The sequence below is a fragment of the Euphorbia lathyris genome, chromosome 5 (assembly GCF_963576675.1).
Source record: "Euphorbia lathyris chromosome 5, ddEupLath1.1, whole genome shotgun sequence".
Classification (NCBI taxonomy): domain Eukaryota; kingdom Viridiplantae; phylum Streptophyta; class Magnoliopsida; order Malpighiales; family Euphorbiaceae; genus Euphorbia; species Euphorbia lathyris.
In genome coordinates, this window is record NC_088914.1 from 39,107,866 (window position 1) to 39,123,756 (window position 15,891).

Here is a 15,891-nt window from a genome sequence, read left to right on the forward strand (position 1 = left end):
TAGTTTCTCATCATTGTCATTAGGAATACAACTATCGTAGATGTAGATATGCATATTCATCGTCATAAGTACTCCTAATACCCAGTGATTTTCTTTGATGTTGATTGGCATGAATACCCGCTTTACATCCTTCCAAGGTCTCATATACATGTCCTATAGACCATTAATCATCTTGCATACGTGGTTCATATCCGGATTGTCTGTCAATTGTACATATCCCATGAATTGGCTATCACATGTAGTCCAATCCGCAGCTAATCCGGATTGCACCGACTGACGCCTCAACAGCCAAAGGAATGCATCGATGTGCTAATTCAAGAAAAAAGACCTATAAATAAGACATTCATCACAAACAAATAAGAATTCTAATTTGAAATCAATCTTACCTCTCCGTCCCAATATTTACTTGTGGTCTATATTTGTATGAACCACGACATTTCCGGTTGTAGAGTGTATCTCCTTCCAATCAATATTGACGATTTTTCATCGGAGACATTTTCCAAGTCTCATACATCAACACATCATCTGCATCAAGCTGGTCCATCCATGCGTTAGGTGTGTTAGGCACTCCATAGCTCAAGTATCCAAACCTATAAAGTATTTAATTAAAACCAATCCAGTTGAAATCTAACATCAATTAAATCAAATAAATATACGAAACATACCTGAAAAGCTTGTGCTATTCCAACTAGCTGATGTGAAATGGCCTTCTTCTTCTTCTCCTGCTTTTGCTTGTGGAACTCCTCAAATACCTCCTTCCTAGTTGGAGAGGATAAGGCATGTGCCATAGTCTTATACGTCTCATCCCAAGCATACACACCCAATAGAAACGAGTCAAACAGCTTGGGAAAATCAGTGAGGTACATGATATTGTCATCAACCTTTTTTTTGCTAGATCGGTGGTAAATATGAGCCTATGTATAATGAACAACATAGTCATGAAGACCACATCACCATTGTTTTCATTTTCCCAACTTCTTCCTTCGAATGTCTCATATATTTGTTTGTGAGTTAAGCTCGGGCTACCTCCGGAGTACAGATTCCTCAATCTGTTTGCCTTCGTGTAATGACTCACCCGCTTCAAAATTTGTGCCGGATCACCAAAGCTCAACCCGGTGATGAGTCTGAATTCACGTTCCCCGAATTTCAGTTCAACCCCATTTATGTTGAACCACATCTCTCTATGTTTTAGATTTTCAGGTTTAATCTTTCTCATAAGGACCCCATGGAATAGAGGAGTAGACAACATACATATATCCATGCCAACAAATGCAAAGCATATTTTCTTCAACATTTCCAAGTGCACTGTTGATAATTTTTGCTTCACTTTCTTCGTCACCTCAATTTCAGCCCTCACTATGATTGTTGCTCTTGTATTCCAGGTACAAGGGTACTTGAAAGTGGTGATGCCTTTGATGCTTTTGGTACTATTCTCACTTGATGTCCTCTTCCTTTTCTTGGAATCGGCTTTAGAATGATCACCCTTCAACAAAAAGTAGTTCAAATTAGTCAAATATTGAATAAAATACTACTTCACATATTTGAAGATATGCGAAGCAAATCTAGTGCATATGTCTTCGCAGATTCTCAATATGCGAAGTCAGAAGCTAATATGCATATTCACGGATTACTTATATCTTTGCATATTTATGAATCTACGAAACAAAATACTACTTCACACATATATTTTTCTTCGCATATTGCGAAATCTACAAAGCAAAATCATATGTGCGAAATAGTAATTTCTGCAAAATGAAGTCGTCACAACCGTTTCGAACTATTTCTAAGTTTCATTTCACAAAATGTAGATATAAACTAACGAAAAAACACATCAAAAGCATAAACTCTAATCCAAAATCGCAAAAACATAAAAAACGATAAGAGATGCAGAGATTCAATGACACTAGATATTCGTAGAGATTGGAAATGAAACATCGATTGAGTTCGCAAGTTAGGGATGAAGAAGAAGAAAGGAAATTTGGCTAAGTTGTTATATATATATATGAAAGATATTATAGATAATTCATAATGAAACAATCTAGATATGTAAGTTGTTTTCAAATTGGCCTTAATATGTAAATGGACCTCTAATTTAGCCCAGTTTTATAATTTTCCTTTATTATATTTATAAATCAACTTACTCAGAGACTAATAGACCATATTCTTTGTTGATGTGGACTGAGGCGCATGGTCTATGAATACACCGAATTTAGAAAAGTCCAAGAAGCAGCTAGGGCCTGTTCATATATATATTTCTTTTAAGTAAATCTAATTAATTCATGGTCAGACACACTCTTTAGTAATTCTCCTCCCAATTAAAATATATTACATACATTAAGTGAAGTCTTAAGATACAATAACCAAAGGTTCAATTGAAGACTTAAGATAAGTTCTATACTCTTAAAAAAAATTAACATGTTATGGCTTAGTTCAGAAAGTTAAAAATAAAAAATGCTTAAGTTGTCAATTTCTCATACCAAATGCGAGAATCAACTAGTAGTACTAGAACTTAAATAGCACCAAATTATAAAGGATAAATAATTTATTAGTCTCTAACTCCTATGTTATATGGTCTCTGGAACTCATATCAGATCTTGATACAGATCCGAGTATCCAATACGGCAAGCTTGAAAATTTTGGACATGAAAACAATCTTAAATTTGAACATGGATACGGGGATACATGAATTAATATATATATATATATATATATATTAAAAAACAATATAAGTCATCTGTCAATGACTTGCAAGCTTGAACACCTTAGTTGGGAATTTTCAACAAATGTGCTTTCACTTTAGAATAAGAACTGATTATTGTCTTACTATATTTGCACCTAGAGGCCCTATATCCACCTCCACCGCCACTATGTGTACATAAAACCTCAACATGACTCCAGAATGGTGTGTCATCAAATCCCATGTTCTTAGTTGGTGTGACATTGAGTTTGACGGTTTTTGGTTTGATAATTGCGAATTGCTGCAGTACATTTTTTTGTTTTTGGTGAAGATTTTATTCTGTAAGAGCAATTAGTGTTTAGGAGGGAAGAGGAAGAGTCGGAGAATTAAGAGACTTTACCATTTGTTTTTTTATTCTCAAAGTACAAGACGCTTCAAATTCTTCAAAGTTACATACGCTTCAAATTCTTTAAAAAGAATAACTGCTCTAAAAAAAGTAGCTGTAAAATAACTGCTCTCTAAAAAAAATTAACTGTATCCTATGTTCTACAACAGTGTTTGACACGGATTTCATACCAATATCTGTGTCGACACTGGCATGACAGCCAAAATGAAAAGTCTGAGTATCATAGTCTAACTTTTTACCTATTATAATAGTTGGTCCTTGTATTAACAAAAATACACTATAAGGTTACTAAGTTTTATTCTCGTAAACAGTTAAGTCACTAATGTTAAAGCATCCAAAAATTTGTTAGTCAAAGTTATTTAATAGTAAACATAGAAGAAGAATTTGTTAGTCATAGCTTTGGCTAACAGAACAGGAGTGACTAAACTCTGTTAGTGGGAACAATGCTTAGAGACCTTGTAATATATTTTTATTAATCCGAGTACTACTAACTAGTGTAATAATAGATAAGAAGTCGGAGACCAATAAATTATTTATCCAATTATAAATCCCAACAATTAATATTGATTTGAATGAAAAAAAATAAATAAAGCCTCTAATCACATAAATTAATTCCATAATTGAGAAGATGATATGGGTGATGTTAGTACCAGTGAAAGCAGAGATTAAATCAGAGCAGTCGACCCCTGTGGTGTTGCAGATATCATTGATCAATGTGGTACTCGGAACCCTGTTTCATTACTACCAAACAATAATGTCGTTATTTTTATGTAGGTAACCACTCCCCTAACTGGAAGGCTAAAATGTAAATCACCTTTGCTTTTTATCATACTTATGTGATATACATTCAAGTTAGTAACTACTGTCAATAATCACAACAATTTTCAATATTGAAAATAATAGTATTTTTAAGTACAAAATTAAAGTTTGCGTACCAAAATGTAAAACAGGCTAAAATTAAGGTATCATAGATGTAATTTACCCCTAAGAAGTAAGGAAAAATTAGTATTTTAAATGAACAGCTGTTAAACAGAACAAAACTTGAGGACTGATTAGAGTAACAGGTAAAAAGTTTAGTAATCACATTGGCTAATAAAAATATCAGCAGCTACTTTTCCAACCGGAGATGTTATCTCACCCAAATACACAACTGGTCCGAGTAACACCGCAGATCTCATTGCATCCACCAGCTTGACTTTAGAAAAAGCAGCCAGAGCCGTCAAAGTTCCCTGTAAAACAGTTCACTTAAAAGGGTAAAAAATAATTCGTACTAACTTAATCTTTCTGAGGGTGCAATGTTACTCTTATCTGTTACAAACCGTGTGAATACACTGGAAAAACATGGGATACCATATAGACTAAAACTATATGAATATATATTTCATTCAAGGAGAATACACATATCTAGACAAACCTACAAGACCATACCATGCTTACATTATTATGTTATCGTTGTTCTCCTTTCGCGCTTTTTCAAGTAAATATGGCTCAAACTGGATTCAATCAATAACTTCGAACATATTCTCCAATGGAATCTCTAGAGAAAGGCAAAAATGATGAAGGCAACATTGTACCTTAAAGAACGTAACGAGTAGAATGAAAGAAAATACCAGTGAATGAGCAACATAGTGCATTTGCTGTCCAGTTTGATTGTGAACATATTGAAAAGTAGCAGGAAGATTAAAACTTGCCAATTCATCCCATGACCAATTCCAGAAAGCCTGTGAAAAAACAATCTGAATCATAATTAAGACATTCAAAACGATTAACAAAATAAGAGAATAACATCATGTCCAAGAAGAAATATAACCGGATTATCTGGAGCAAGTGATGTATGAGCACTGCTAGATGTAGTTCCTCTTGTATTGGGAAGCAACACATCATACCCATTATCTGCTAACAGGAATGCTAAAGATTGCCTTGGAGATAACATCACCCACACTGCTGCATCCTGCTAAAATTTTCATGTGCTATGTATATCCATACTCCCTACTTTATCAACAACTACTGCTACCCGAATCAAAAATAATTACCATTAGTATTCCATTCTGCAGTACAACTCGTATTTTGTTTCCTGGAGCATTACCAGACTTGCCCCTAGAATTCTCTGTATGCCAAGAATATATCCATCTTGTGTAGTTACCTAAAACAATCATAGGCAATGATAAGCTCGAATTAAGCAATAAATTCATATACTTTACATAACAAAAGGCAATTACTGTATGTTCTTCACAAGGATAGCCTTCTGTCTCCACCAGTTTTGCACAAATCTCATTACTGGCAGATGGGGCCAATGCAGCCACAACATCCTGATCTTTTACTGAAAGTACTTCCATTCTCTTTCCATATGCTGATCCACAAAAAAGAGCCAGTACAAGTATTGAGGTTATCGCATTTTCCATCTTCAAGCGCTTGCTTTGCTGTTCCAAATGCTTTTTTCATCGCACAATTTATAGAGGTGTAGAACATGAGAATCAAGCAGGTTGTTCAAAGCATCTGGTTTGCAACTGATCACTAATTACAAAATTAGCCAACAGCAACACATCCATGAAACTTAAAATTCACATAAACTGAAGATTCTAGAACCTAACAAGAAATGCCACTAGTTTTCACATAGAAGATTCCACCATGTAAGATATGTAAGCACATACAACAATAACAACAGAGACTTAGTCCCGAAATGATTCGGGATCGGCTAACATGAACCATCATATAAAACCGTGAAATCAAGTCATGTCAGCGACACAAATTCGCTCCCTCCACTCCGTCCTATCCACTACCATATTTTCCTCAATTCCCAGTAAACTCATATCATTCTCGATCACCCTCCTCCACGTTTGTTTAGGTCTTCCCCTACCCCTCACCACTACATCCCTTTGCCACTCTTCGGTCCTCCTAACCGGCGCATCAAGCGCTCTACGTCTCACATGGCCAAACCACCTTAGTCGGTTTTCTCTCATTTTATTCTTAATAGATGTAACCCCTACTTTTCTCCTAATTATTTCATTACTCACCCGATCCTTTCTCGTATGACCACACATCCATCTCAACATACGCATCTCCGCCACCGACATCTTATGAATGCGACAGTGTTTCACTGCCCAACACTCCGTACCATATAACAATGCTGGTCTGATTGCCGCGCGGTAGAATTTTCCCTTCAATCTTTTAGGCATGCCGGGATCCCAAAAGAAACCTGTAGCACTCTTCCACTTCGACCAACCAGATTTAATCCTATGAGCAACATCTTCATCTACTTCTCCATTCGTTTGGATGATAGATCCTAAATACCGGAACCAATCCGATGCCTAAACAACTCTCCCATCTAGGGTGATTGTCCCTGCCTCCCTACTCCTATGGCCGCTAAACTTACACTCCAAATATTCTGTCTTACTTCGGCTCAACTTAAAGCCTCTAGATTCTAGAGTTTGTCTCCATAGTTCCAATTTCCTCTCCACTCCTTCTTTCGTCTCATCAACCAACACAATATCATCTGCAAACAACATGCACCATGATATACCATCTTGAAGTGAACTTGTTAGTTCATCCATAACGATGGCAAAAAGAAATGGGCTTAGTGCGGAACCTTGATGCACTCCAATCGTAATAGGGAACTATTCAGTCTTCCCAACACTAGTACGTACACTCGTGCACCATAATATACCATCTTGAAGTGAACTTGTTAGTTCATCCATAACGATGGCAAAAAGAAATGGGCTTAGTGCGGAACCTTGATGCACTCCAATCGTAATAGGGAACTCTTCAGTCTTCCCAACACTAGTACGTACACTCGTGCATGCTCCCTCATACATGTCCTTTATGATGTCAATATATTTCCATGAAATGTCTTTTCTTATCAAGGCCCACCAAAGTACTTCCCTTGGTACCTTATCATATGCTTTCTCCAAGTCAATGAAAACCATATGCAAGTCTTTCTTCTTATTTCGATAGTGCTCCATTAATTGTCTCATTAGATGGATGGCTTCCATAGTTGATCATCTTTTCGGCATAAAGCCAAACTGGTTTTCCGAGATCTTCACCGTCCTCCTTAGCCTTTGTTCGATCACTCGCTCCCAAAGTTTCATAGTGTGACTCATTAATTTGATTCCTCGATAGTTGGCACAATCTTGGACATCGCCTTTGTTCTTATACAAAAGAATTAAGATACTTTTCCTCCATTCTGATGGCATCTTATTGTTTCTCCAAATTTTGTTGAAGAACGTCGTCAACCATTCGATTCCTCTCTCTCCCAAAAATCTCCAAATCTCAATAGGGATGCCATCAGGTCCTACTGCTTTCTTCGACCTCATCTTATTTAATGCCATTTTGACTTCACCCTTTTGAATTCTCCGCATGCATTCATGATTTATCATATCGTGAGCGATACTTATATCGCCAACATCTTGTTGGCGATCTCCATTAAATAAGTCATCAAAATAGGACCTCCATCGCTCCTTGATATCCTTATCTCCAACTAGGACTTTCTGGTCCACATCCTTCACACATTTAACTTTTCCTAGATCTCGCGTCTTCCTATCTCTCATCTGAGCAATTCTATATATGTCTCTTTCCCCTTCTTTCGTATCCAATCTTGTATACAGATCCCGATTCACCTTTGCTCTAGCATCTCGTATGACCTTCTTTACTTCCCTTTTAGCCTCTTTGTATTTTTCGTAGTTCTCGTCACTCCTACATTTCCCCAATATTTTATAGGATTCTCGCTTACTCTTAACTGCTTGTCATACTTCTTCTGTCCACCAATACGTAAGCACATCTGTATTAAAAAAAAAAAAAAAACACTTTGTACAGATCATATTGGCACCATTACAAACTAAAGGTGCTATTACGGCAACTGCATAGAAAATGTCTAAACTGTTGCTCCTCAACAAAACTATCACAAGTATTCAATTGATCAAGGCTAATATCCAATCAGAAATAATCAACTGACTTATCTAAGCACACAATTTTTTCCATCACAACAAATTAGATTCAGTATATTAAGCAAGGAATAGTGGATAAAAAAATTCTAGAGCAACGACAAGATCTTAGCAGGCCCGTCCCTGAGCATGGGCAGGAGGGGCGTCTGCCCAGGACGAGAGAGGGCCCAATTATAGTAATGTATTGTAGTAAGGTTTTAAACTATACTTAAAATGTATTTTAATGTATTTTGATTAAAAACATTGTCATTAGATTCTTTCCAAATTAAAACATTGACATTAGATTAAATTCAAAAAATAATAATTGTACTTGTTAAAAACATGGGCATAATTACCAATTTTCTAATTTACCTCAATTCTTTCCAAATTTCCTAATAATAATATTGAACATCAATTCCCTAATTTATCTCAAAGTCTTTCCATAATTATCTCTCTCACCCATCAATCATAACAAAATTTCTAATTTATCTTCCAATTCTTTAATCACACTCCAATCCCAAAGAATATTGAACGGTATAATATTATCTTTCATCTTCAATTCATATTCAATTTATTAGCTATATAATCAATTTTGTTCTCTAATCACCTTATTGTGAAACTTTCAATTGCTAATAGCATTTTTTTGTCTTTCAAAAACTCTATCAGATTCTGATTTACTTGGTCTTCAGAGGCAATTTAGGAGAAACCCATCAAAATCTTAGCCCCTAAAGCCCGTTAAGTGAGATGATTTTCAGATTTGGTTTTTCATTTTTATGTTATCATGCTTTGTGTCCTGAAGAGCATAAAATCTATTAGAATTATTTCATAATTTATTAAATTTGATAATTTTGCATCTAGAAATGCTCATAGACATCATTTTGTATAAAAAATTTGGGTACTTAAAGCAATAAAAAATGTTTTTTCATATGAAATGTTTTTTTCATATGAAATGTTTTTATTAGATCGTTTATTAGGATCCCACTTGGTAACTCGCCCCTAGGCCTCTAAAATCTCAGGATCGGCCCTGGATCTTAGTGCCTCAAAAAGAACTTAAAGAACAACTTTTAGATTATTAAAAAAATAAGATTAAAGCGAAAAAATCATTAATAAATATATTTGAAGTGCATATGTATTCTAAGAAAACAAACTTGTATTAAGACAACCAGGATATCTAATAAATTCCCTCCTACAGGGATGATATTACATCCAAAAGTTCAAGTACAGAAAACAATTCCCAACAACTTTATGAAAAATTTATCCATACTCTCTTTTCCATGATTTCAGGATGTCATGATAATTTTTTTTTTTTAAAAAGAGTAAGTACTCTTGTTCTAACTACACTGCTGTAATTTTCCAGGATTCTGCAATGTAGACACATTGTGCTGTGCCTTTTCAGATTCTTTAACACCATTTTCAGGTGCTTTATGTCTTTTTAATCTTCTTTTAATAAATTGAAATTCCCATTCCCTAGGTCTCACTCGTCCAAGCAACTGCCAACTTTTAGGTTTCACCTGCCCTAACAATTTCATCTGCTCCTTTCTGAACTTCCTATTTGCATACCATCTTCCACCTCGCCAACCAAAGCCATACCTGAAATTCAACCAAAGCAAGACTAGTATTCAAAAAATTCATAGTGCGTTCAACTTAACACTGAAAGTCGTCAGTTAAAAGATATAGGTACAGAATATCATTGTTGTTATATATCTCAAATATGACTTGAATAGATGTGTGTGAATAGGTGTTAATAGTCAATAGGTGTAAATTTATTAGCTTTCCTAGTTTAGCATTGCTAATGAGTGATACACACAACAAAATTTTCCAACAATCACTCTATTGTTCTTTACATGGTATCATAACTTCCCTTGTGAGCAGTATTGGATTTGTATACATTTTTTTCAGGTTAGCCCTAAGTCTGTCCTTGAGAGCAGACGTTAGAGTGAAGTTTGAGACTTCACCTTGTCTCACCACCATCACCAGGAGGAAGCTACTTTGCCGATCGACATTTTCGTGAAAGTCTGATGGCCATTCCTGCCGTGCATGATCCTCAATCACCGTCTGAAGATTCTACTAATCTGCCACGCGCCAGCGCATGGAGATGCATCTGCCACCGTCTCGATCTACGGTTGACTAAGATGACTTTTACTCGTCTTTTTATCTCAATGGCGATGATGTTTTGCAAACTGATCTCCAGCAGACACATGTTCCTATACACTTTTGGGATGAAGCTATCTTGACCGCGTGTTTTCTGATAAATCGCATGCCCTCTTATAAGGTGAGACTCCTTACGGTACTCTCTTTCCGAACAAACCATTAGTTCCTGTGTCAGCCCGAATTGTCGGGAGCACTTGCTTTGTTCGAGATGTTCGACTACAAGTCACCAAACTTGATCCTGATTCCTAAAGCACTCAAATGTGTCTTCCGTGGTTACGTCTTCAGAAAGGGTATTGTTGTTTCTCCCCATTTCTTAATAAGTACCTTGTGTCTTCTGATGTCACATTTTAGGAGCGCCTTCCCTTTTATCCCCCACCTTTTGATACATCCAATTTCGACATTGATGTTGATAGTGTGATGGTCTATCAAGTCCACCATATTCCTCAGTCTCAACCCTCACAGCCACTGATCTACTGCTAGTCACGGTTTCGCCATCAGATCTGAGTGTCATGCTTTTGTTTCTTATGACAATTTATCCTATCCTTCATGTTCTTTTATTGCTTCACTTGATTTTACTATTGTTCCTAAATCTTTCTCGGAGGCTTTATCATATCCGAGTTGGTGCAATGCCATGGTAGATGAAATGAATGCTTTGGATAATAATGGTGCTTGGGATTTGGTAAATTTGCTTGTTGAAAGAAATTTGTTGGATGTCGATGGGTGTTTACTGTGAAAGTCAACTCCAATGGTTCAGTTGCTTGTTTAAAGGCTCGCCTTGTTACAAAGGGCTATGCTCAAACTTATGGAGTTGATTATTCTCTCTGGTGACTAAGATGACTTTCGTTCGTCTTTTTATCTCAATGGCGGCTTGTTCCAATTGGCCCTTGCATGAGCTGGATATAAAAAATGTTTTTCCTACATAGGGACCTTCAAGAAGAAGTTTACATGGAGCAACCACTTGGGTTTGTTGCTCAGGGGAGCATGACAAAGTTTGCCGTCTCCGCAAATCTCTATATGGATTGAAACGAAATCCTCGAGTATGGTTTGGGAAGTTTAGCCAAGCAGTTGAGACGTTTGCAATGAAGCATCCCAAAAATCCTTTGGGGCTCTAAAATACTTCATGTCTCAAAGAAAATATATTCTTGATTTGTTGTCGGAAACATGAAAATCTAGAGCTAAGCCAACCAGTGCGCCTATGACTCTGAATTCGCATCTTACATGAACGGAGAGCTATTTGAAGATCCTGGAAGATATAGGGGTTTGGGGGAAAGCTGAATTATCTTATAGTGACTACACCCTATTCTGTCGGTGTCCACTACATGTCTGCTCCCACCATTGATCACTAGACTCCGCTAGAATAGATCTTATTTTACTTAGAGACTCGTGGACGAGGATTACTTTACAAGAATCATGGTCAGTTTCATACCAAGGATTTCATACCAAGGATCTGGGGGCTCTAAAGTACTTCTTGGGAATTGGGGTTTTCAGAAGTAAGAAAGGAATCTTCATGTCTCAAAGAAAATATGTTCTTGATTTCTTGTCGGAAACATGAAAATCTAGAGTTACTTCAAGCGGTGCGCTTATGACTCTGAATTCGCATCTTACATGAAAGGAGAGTTATTTGAAGATCCTGGAAGATAGAGGCGTTTGGGGGAAAGCTGAATTATCTTATAGTGACTAGACCTCATATAACTGTTCTGTCACCACTTTATGTCTGCTCCACCATGGATCACTAGACTCCGCTTGAATAGATCTTATTTTACTTAGAAGAGACTCCTGGATGAGGATTACTTTACAAGAATCATGGTCATACTCAGATTGAATGTTTCTCCAATGCAGACTGTGTAGGAGACAAGGATGATAGGAGATCCGTTACTGGAAACTGTGTCTTTGTTGGAGGAAATTTAGTTTCTTGGAAGCGCAAGAAGCAACACGTTGTATCTCACTACAGTGCAAAATCCGAGTATTGAACAATGTCTCACTCAGTATGTGAAGTTATGTGAATTCGTCATCTCTTCACATTGCATCGAACATCAAGCATATTGCCCATTTTGTTTGTGAGAAGCTAGAAGAAAGCATCATTGGCCTACATTGGCAGCAATGAGCAGCTTGGAGATATCTTCACTAAAGTCTTATATGGGTTCGGGTAAATTATATCTGTAACAAGTTGGATATGATATATATCTATGCTCCAACTTAAGTGGGAGTGTTGGGTGTAAATTCTTTAGTTACTTTTATTTTTAAAAGTTAATCCAGGCCTTAAAAGGAAGAACTGAAACAAAAGGAAAAGCTATTTACCCTCCTCCCTCCCCTGCAATAAAAACCTACTAACGGCAATTATTATATAACACAAATTGATCATTGCATTTCAATGTTAATAGTTTCATATCCACCTTAAAATCCTTATTTAGGCTGTATTGGCTTAAAAGTTATAGATTCAATTTTATAATGACTAGCAGTGCCACACTCGAGTAAATAAAACAGAAATGTTTCTTCACATGTAAATTCACTAAGATATCAGGTGGCCTCGACAGGCAGCAATTCTAATATGTAAACTAAGAAAACTACTGCTAAGAACAAAAGCTAGGGTTTGACTTTTATAAGAAATGGAAAGGACACACCTGTTTCAGTTGGCTAGTAGTCTACTTGGATTCAGGAAAGGCAAATGCCACTTCTCCTCATTACTCGGTTTCTATGCGCTTAATACCACATACCGCCTTGGCACTGTAATTAAAACTAAGGACCATATGATATACACTTTTGGAACCCTTGAAAATTTCTACATGGTCAACATTAGGTTGCTTAAATTGGTTGTATGGATGTGTAAGCCATCCACTGATTTAAGCAAAAACATTTCTCCTCAACAAATTGAGAATAACACCTCTCCAACCTCAGTTCCAGAACAAGAGATGCAATCCCCCCTCAAATTGTGCAAAGACGCAAAGCAAGTAAATTAAGTTTATATACAACTATACTGCCGAGAACTCTTCCTCACAATCAACAGATGTTAAAAGATTGATTAAAAACTTATGTTTTGAAGACAGACTGGGCCAATACTTGCATGCTCTTTAATTGATGGTGATGCAGTATACCACGACAAGACATAAACCGTGATATGCTATTTTGGTAGTTCCACTTCATGGGAATGCATAATTTCTTGATCTCATGGAAGCAACATTACGCTAAAAAATCTTGTTGGGCAAACTAATTGATGTTAAAAGCATTTAATTTCTTTAGTAGCCACAATATCAAACTGCCCATCATCTCACAATTGAGCTGCATGTATTACCAGGGAACTCATCCTTTCCAATTAGGAAGTGAAATATAAATCAGATTCACTCATACTGGAAAAATACCAAGATGGTTTACCGGTTTTTTAATCAATGTTGGATAAAGCATTAAAAAAGAAGGAGAAAAAGAGAGGGACCAACCCAACCACAAATGTAGTCCCAGCAGTAGCAAAAACTTTCGCATAACTGGAAGTCCCAGGATCAACAAGCTTTTTAAGTTCTTCTTGTTCAATATGGATATTGTTTTTCATCTGCCACATTACACATAGCATTACAATTAGTCATAACAGGAAATCCTGTAAGACATATATTTTCATTTCCAAGTCTAATGGGGAATAACAATTTCCCAAAAAAGGAAATAAACCTATAGGAGAAAACAGCAACCAGAACATTCCATCTCAGGATGATTACCAAGTACGTAAATACCATACATATGAGTTATAATGGAAAATATAAGCAGCGTGAACATCTGAAATTTCTTCAGTAAAACTCACCGCTTTTTCAATTGCTTCAAGCCTTTGGTTAACTTTTGATTCATAAAGATGACGTAAGCAATAACCTGGAAAATCATTTTCAATTTTGTAAGTTTTTGGTTCCTGAGAAAGAATTGAAAAAATCCATAGAACTAACTAGCAGAACCTATATGTAGATGAATATAAATACACAGTGTGGAACATTCATTTCACCAAGGTTGATGATTAGCACATATTAACATATCTTTGCTCATCAAATAGCAATAGCTTTATAGATTAATAATAAAAACCCCAACAAATATTTACATTTTCAGTAACATAGCATTGCTTTATATCTTAAATAAGTTTTCAGAGGATTTGAATGATAATGGATGGAAATATGGATTAAAAAAAAAAAGAGGAGTTTTGAAGTCCTAAGTATAGGACTGCAAAGTAAAACATCCAGGCATATTCTTAGATTGAGCAGATTACCAGATCAATTCTTTATTTGCAGAAGGGAAATGAAAATATGTGGAGTAAAATTCCTACTAAAATAGTTTAAAGTAAGCATATAGCCAAACCAAATGGAGAAGCCTTTCAACGATGAAGCTTCACAGACCACAAGTTATTTCTTTACAGGAAAAAAAAAATGAATATGAATTTTGAACTAAATTGATTGAACTCAAAGTTTTGATCCAAAGTTCCAAATAGCTCTCTTTAAATTGATTGATAATTGACGAACCTATAGAACTCAATAATGCATTGAAAGATTTCTAATTTCGCACTATCAACATCTATGTGAATTAACTTCTACAAGTAAGATAAAGTGAAATTATAGTAACATGTATTTTTCGACAAGTATATCAGGAAAATCTCATTTCAATAAATAAATAAGCAACCACCAAGATGAGGTTTTTAGATATTAAAGGAAAAAACAAAATGTAAAGGGAAACAAAACTTACCACCCCACGCTGTAGCCACTGATGCAACAGAAGTTCCAATTGTGAACACCACCCTATGCCTCTCAAATAAGTCCTAAAGATTGAAACACCGAAAAACCAGACAATTAACAAATATAAATTAAAAATAGACAAAATCAATAAGACTCCGATCAAATTTATCAGACAGTCAAGAACACATAAACGAAGAAACCTTCGGATGAAATTAAAAATTAATCTAGTGGAACAAAAGGAAGAAAGCTCATAGATATATCATAAAACCAAAGATAAAGGGAAGGAACAAACAAAACTCACGAAAACTTAGCAATAAGAAAAACCTAAATGGTAATAGAAAAATAAAATTACTTTGGCAGAGAGGCAAGAGTCCTGGACAGCAGATAATGAATTAAGAGCTTTCCTCTTCAATTGGGGAACTGCGAAGGAACCCAAAAGAGAGGTCCCTTTGCCTCTGAGACGCTGCATTATGCATTCTACGCAGTATGACGCAACCAACCAGAGTAGTCGACTTTCTTTGCGAATTTCATATGCAATACAGGCCCTTGATGGGAATTGTTTCCCTTCGAATTCAGCCCAGGACAGGTATCAGAATGCAAACATATGTGCTTTTCAGCCGTCAGATTTCTCTCCAAGGAGAAACCAATTATGCACCGTTAGATTTTTCTTTTCTTTTCTTTTTTATTTTATTTCAAATTGAACGTTAAAGAAAAACATAAATTGGATCAAAAACTGAATTATTTTAATACTTATCGATTGAGTTCAATTTAGCTCTATCAATAGCTGATAATTAACCATGACATTGTGGTGGAGATGAGTGGTAAAAGCTTCTCTTTCCTTAACCATAGGTCCGGTTCAAATCTCAATTTTGGGAACGCGGAAATTTCCCTAATCACTGCTGGCAATGGGATACCCTTGGAAACCAAAAAATATGTAGCTCAGAAGTGTCTAAAAGAGTGCTAAAACTTACTAAAATATAGTATTTTATTGTCTCTTTCATCCACATCATTTTTGGCAACTTTAATTTAAAAAATGCTCCAACAGAG

At 35.9% G+C, this 15,891-nt stretch overlaps 1 protein-coding gene across 1 annotated transcript; it reads right to left on the bottom strand.

The window, feature by feature from the left end:
• Window positions 1-232: 232 nt before the first annotated feature.
• LOC136229759 (uncharacterized) lies at window positions 233-15,462 on the bottom strand. The gene is given in 14 exon segments (XM_066018653.1): window positions 233-328; window positions 666-914; window positions 1,076-1,483; window positions 3,254-3,270; window positions 4,168-4,273; window positions 4,694-4,804; window positions 4,894-5,034; window positions 5,117-5,184; window positions 5,187-5,226; window positions 9,478-9,589; window positions 13,582-13,691; window positions 13,935-13,999; window positions 14,855-14,927; window positions 15,197-15,462. Coding segments are annotated over 14 exon segments (1,713 nt in total). The 5' UTR covers window positions 15,314-15,462.
• Between the last annotated feature and the right edge of the window lie 429 nt (window positions 15,463-15,891).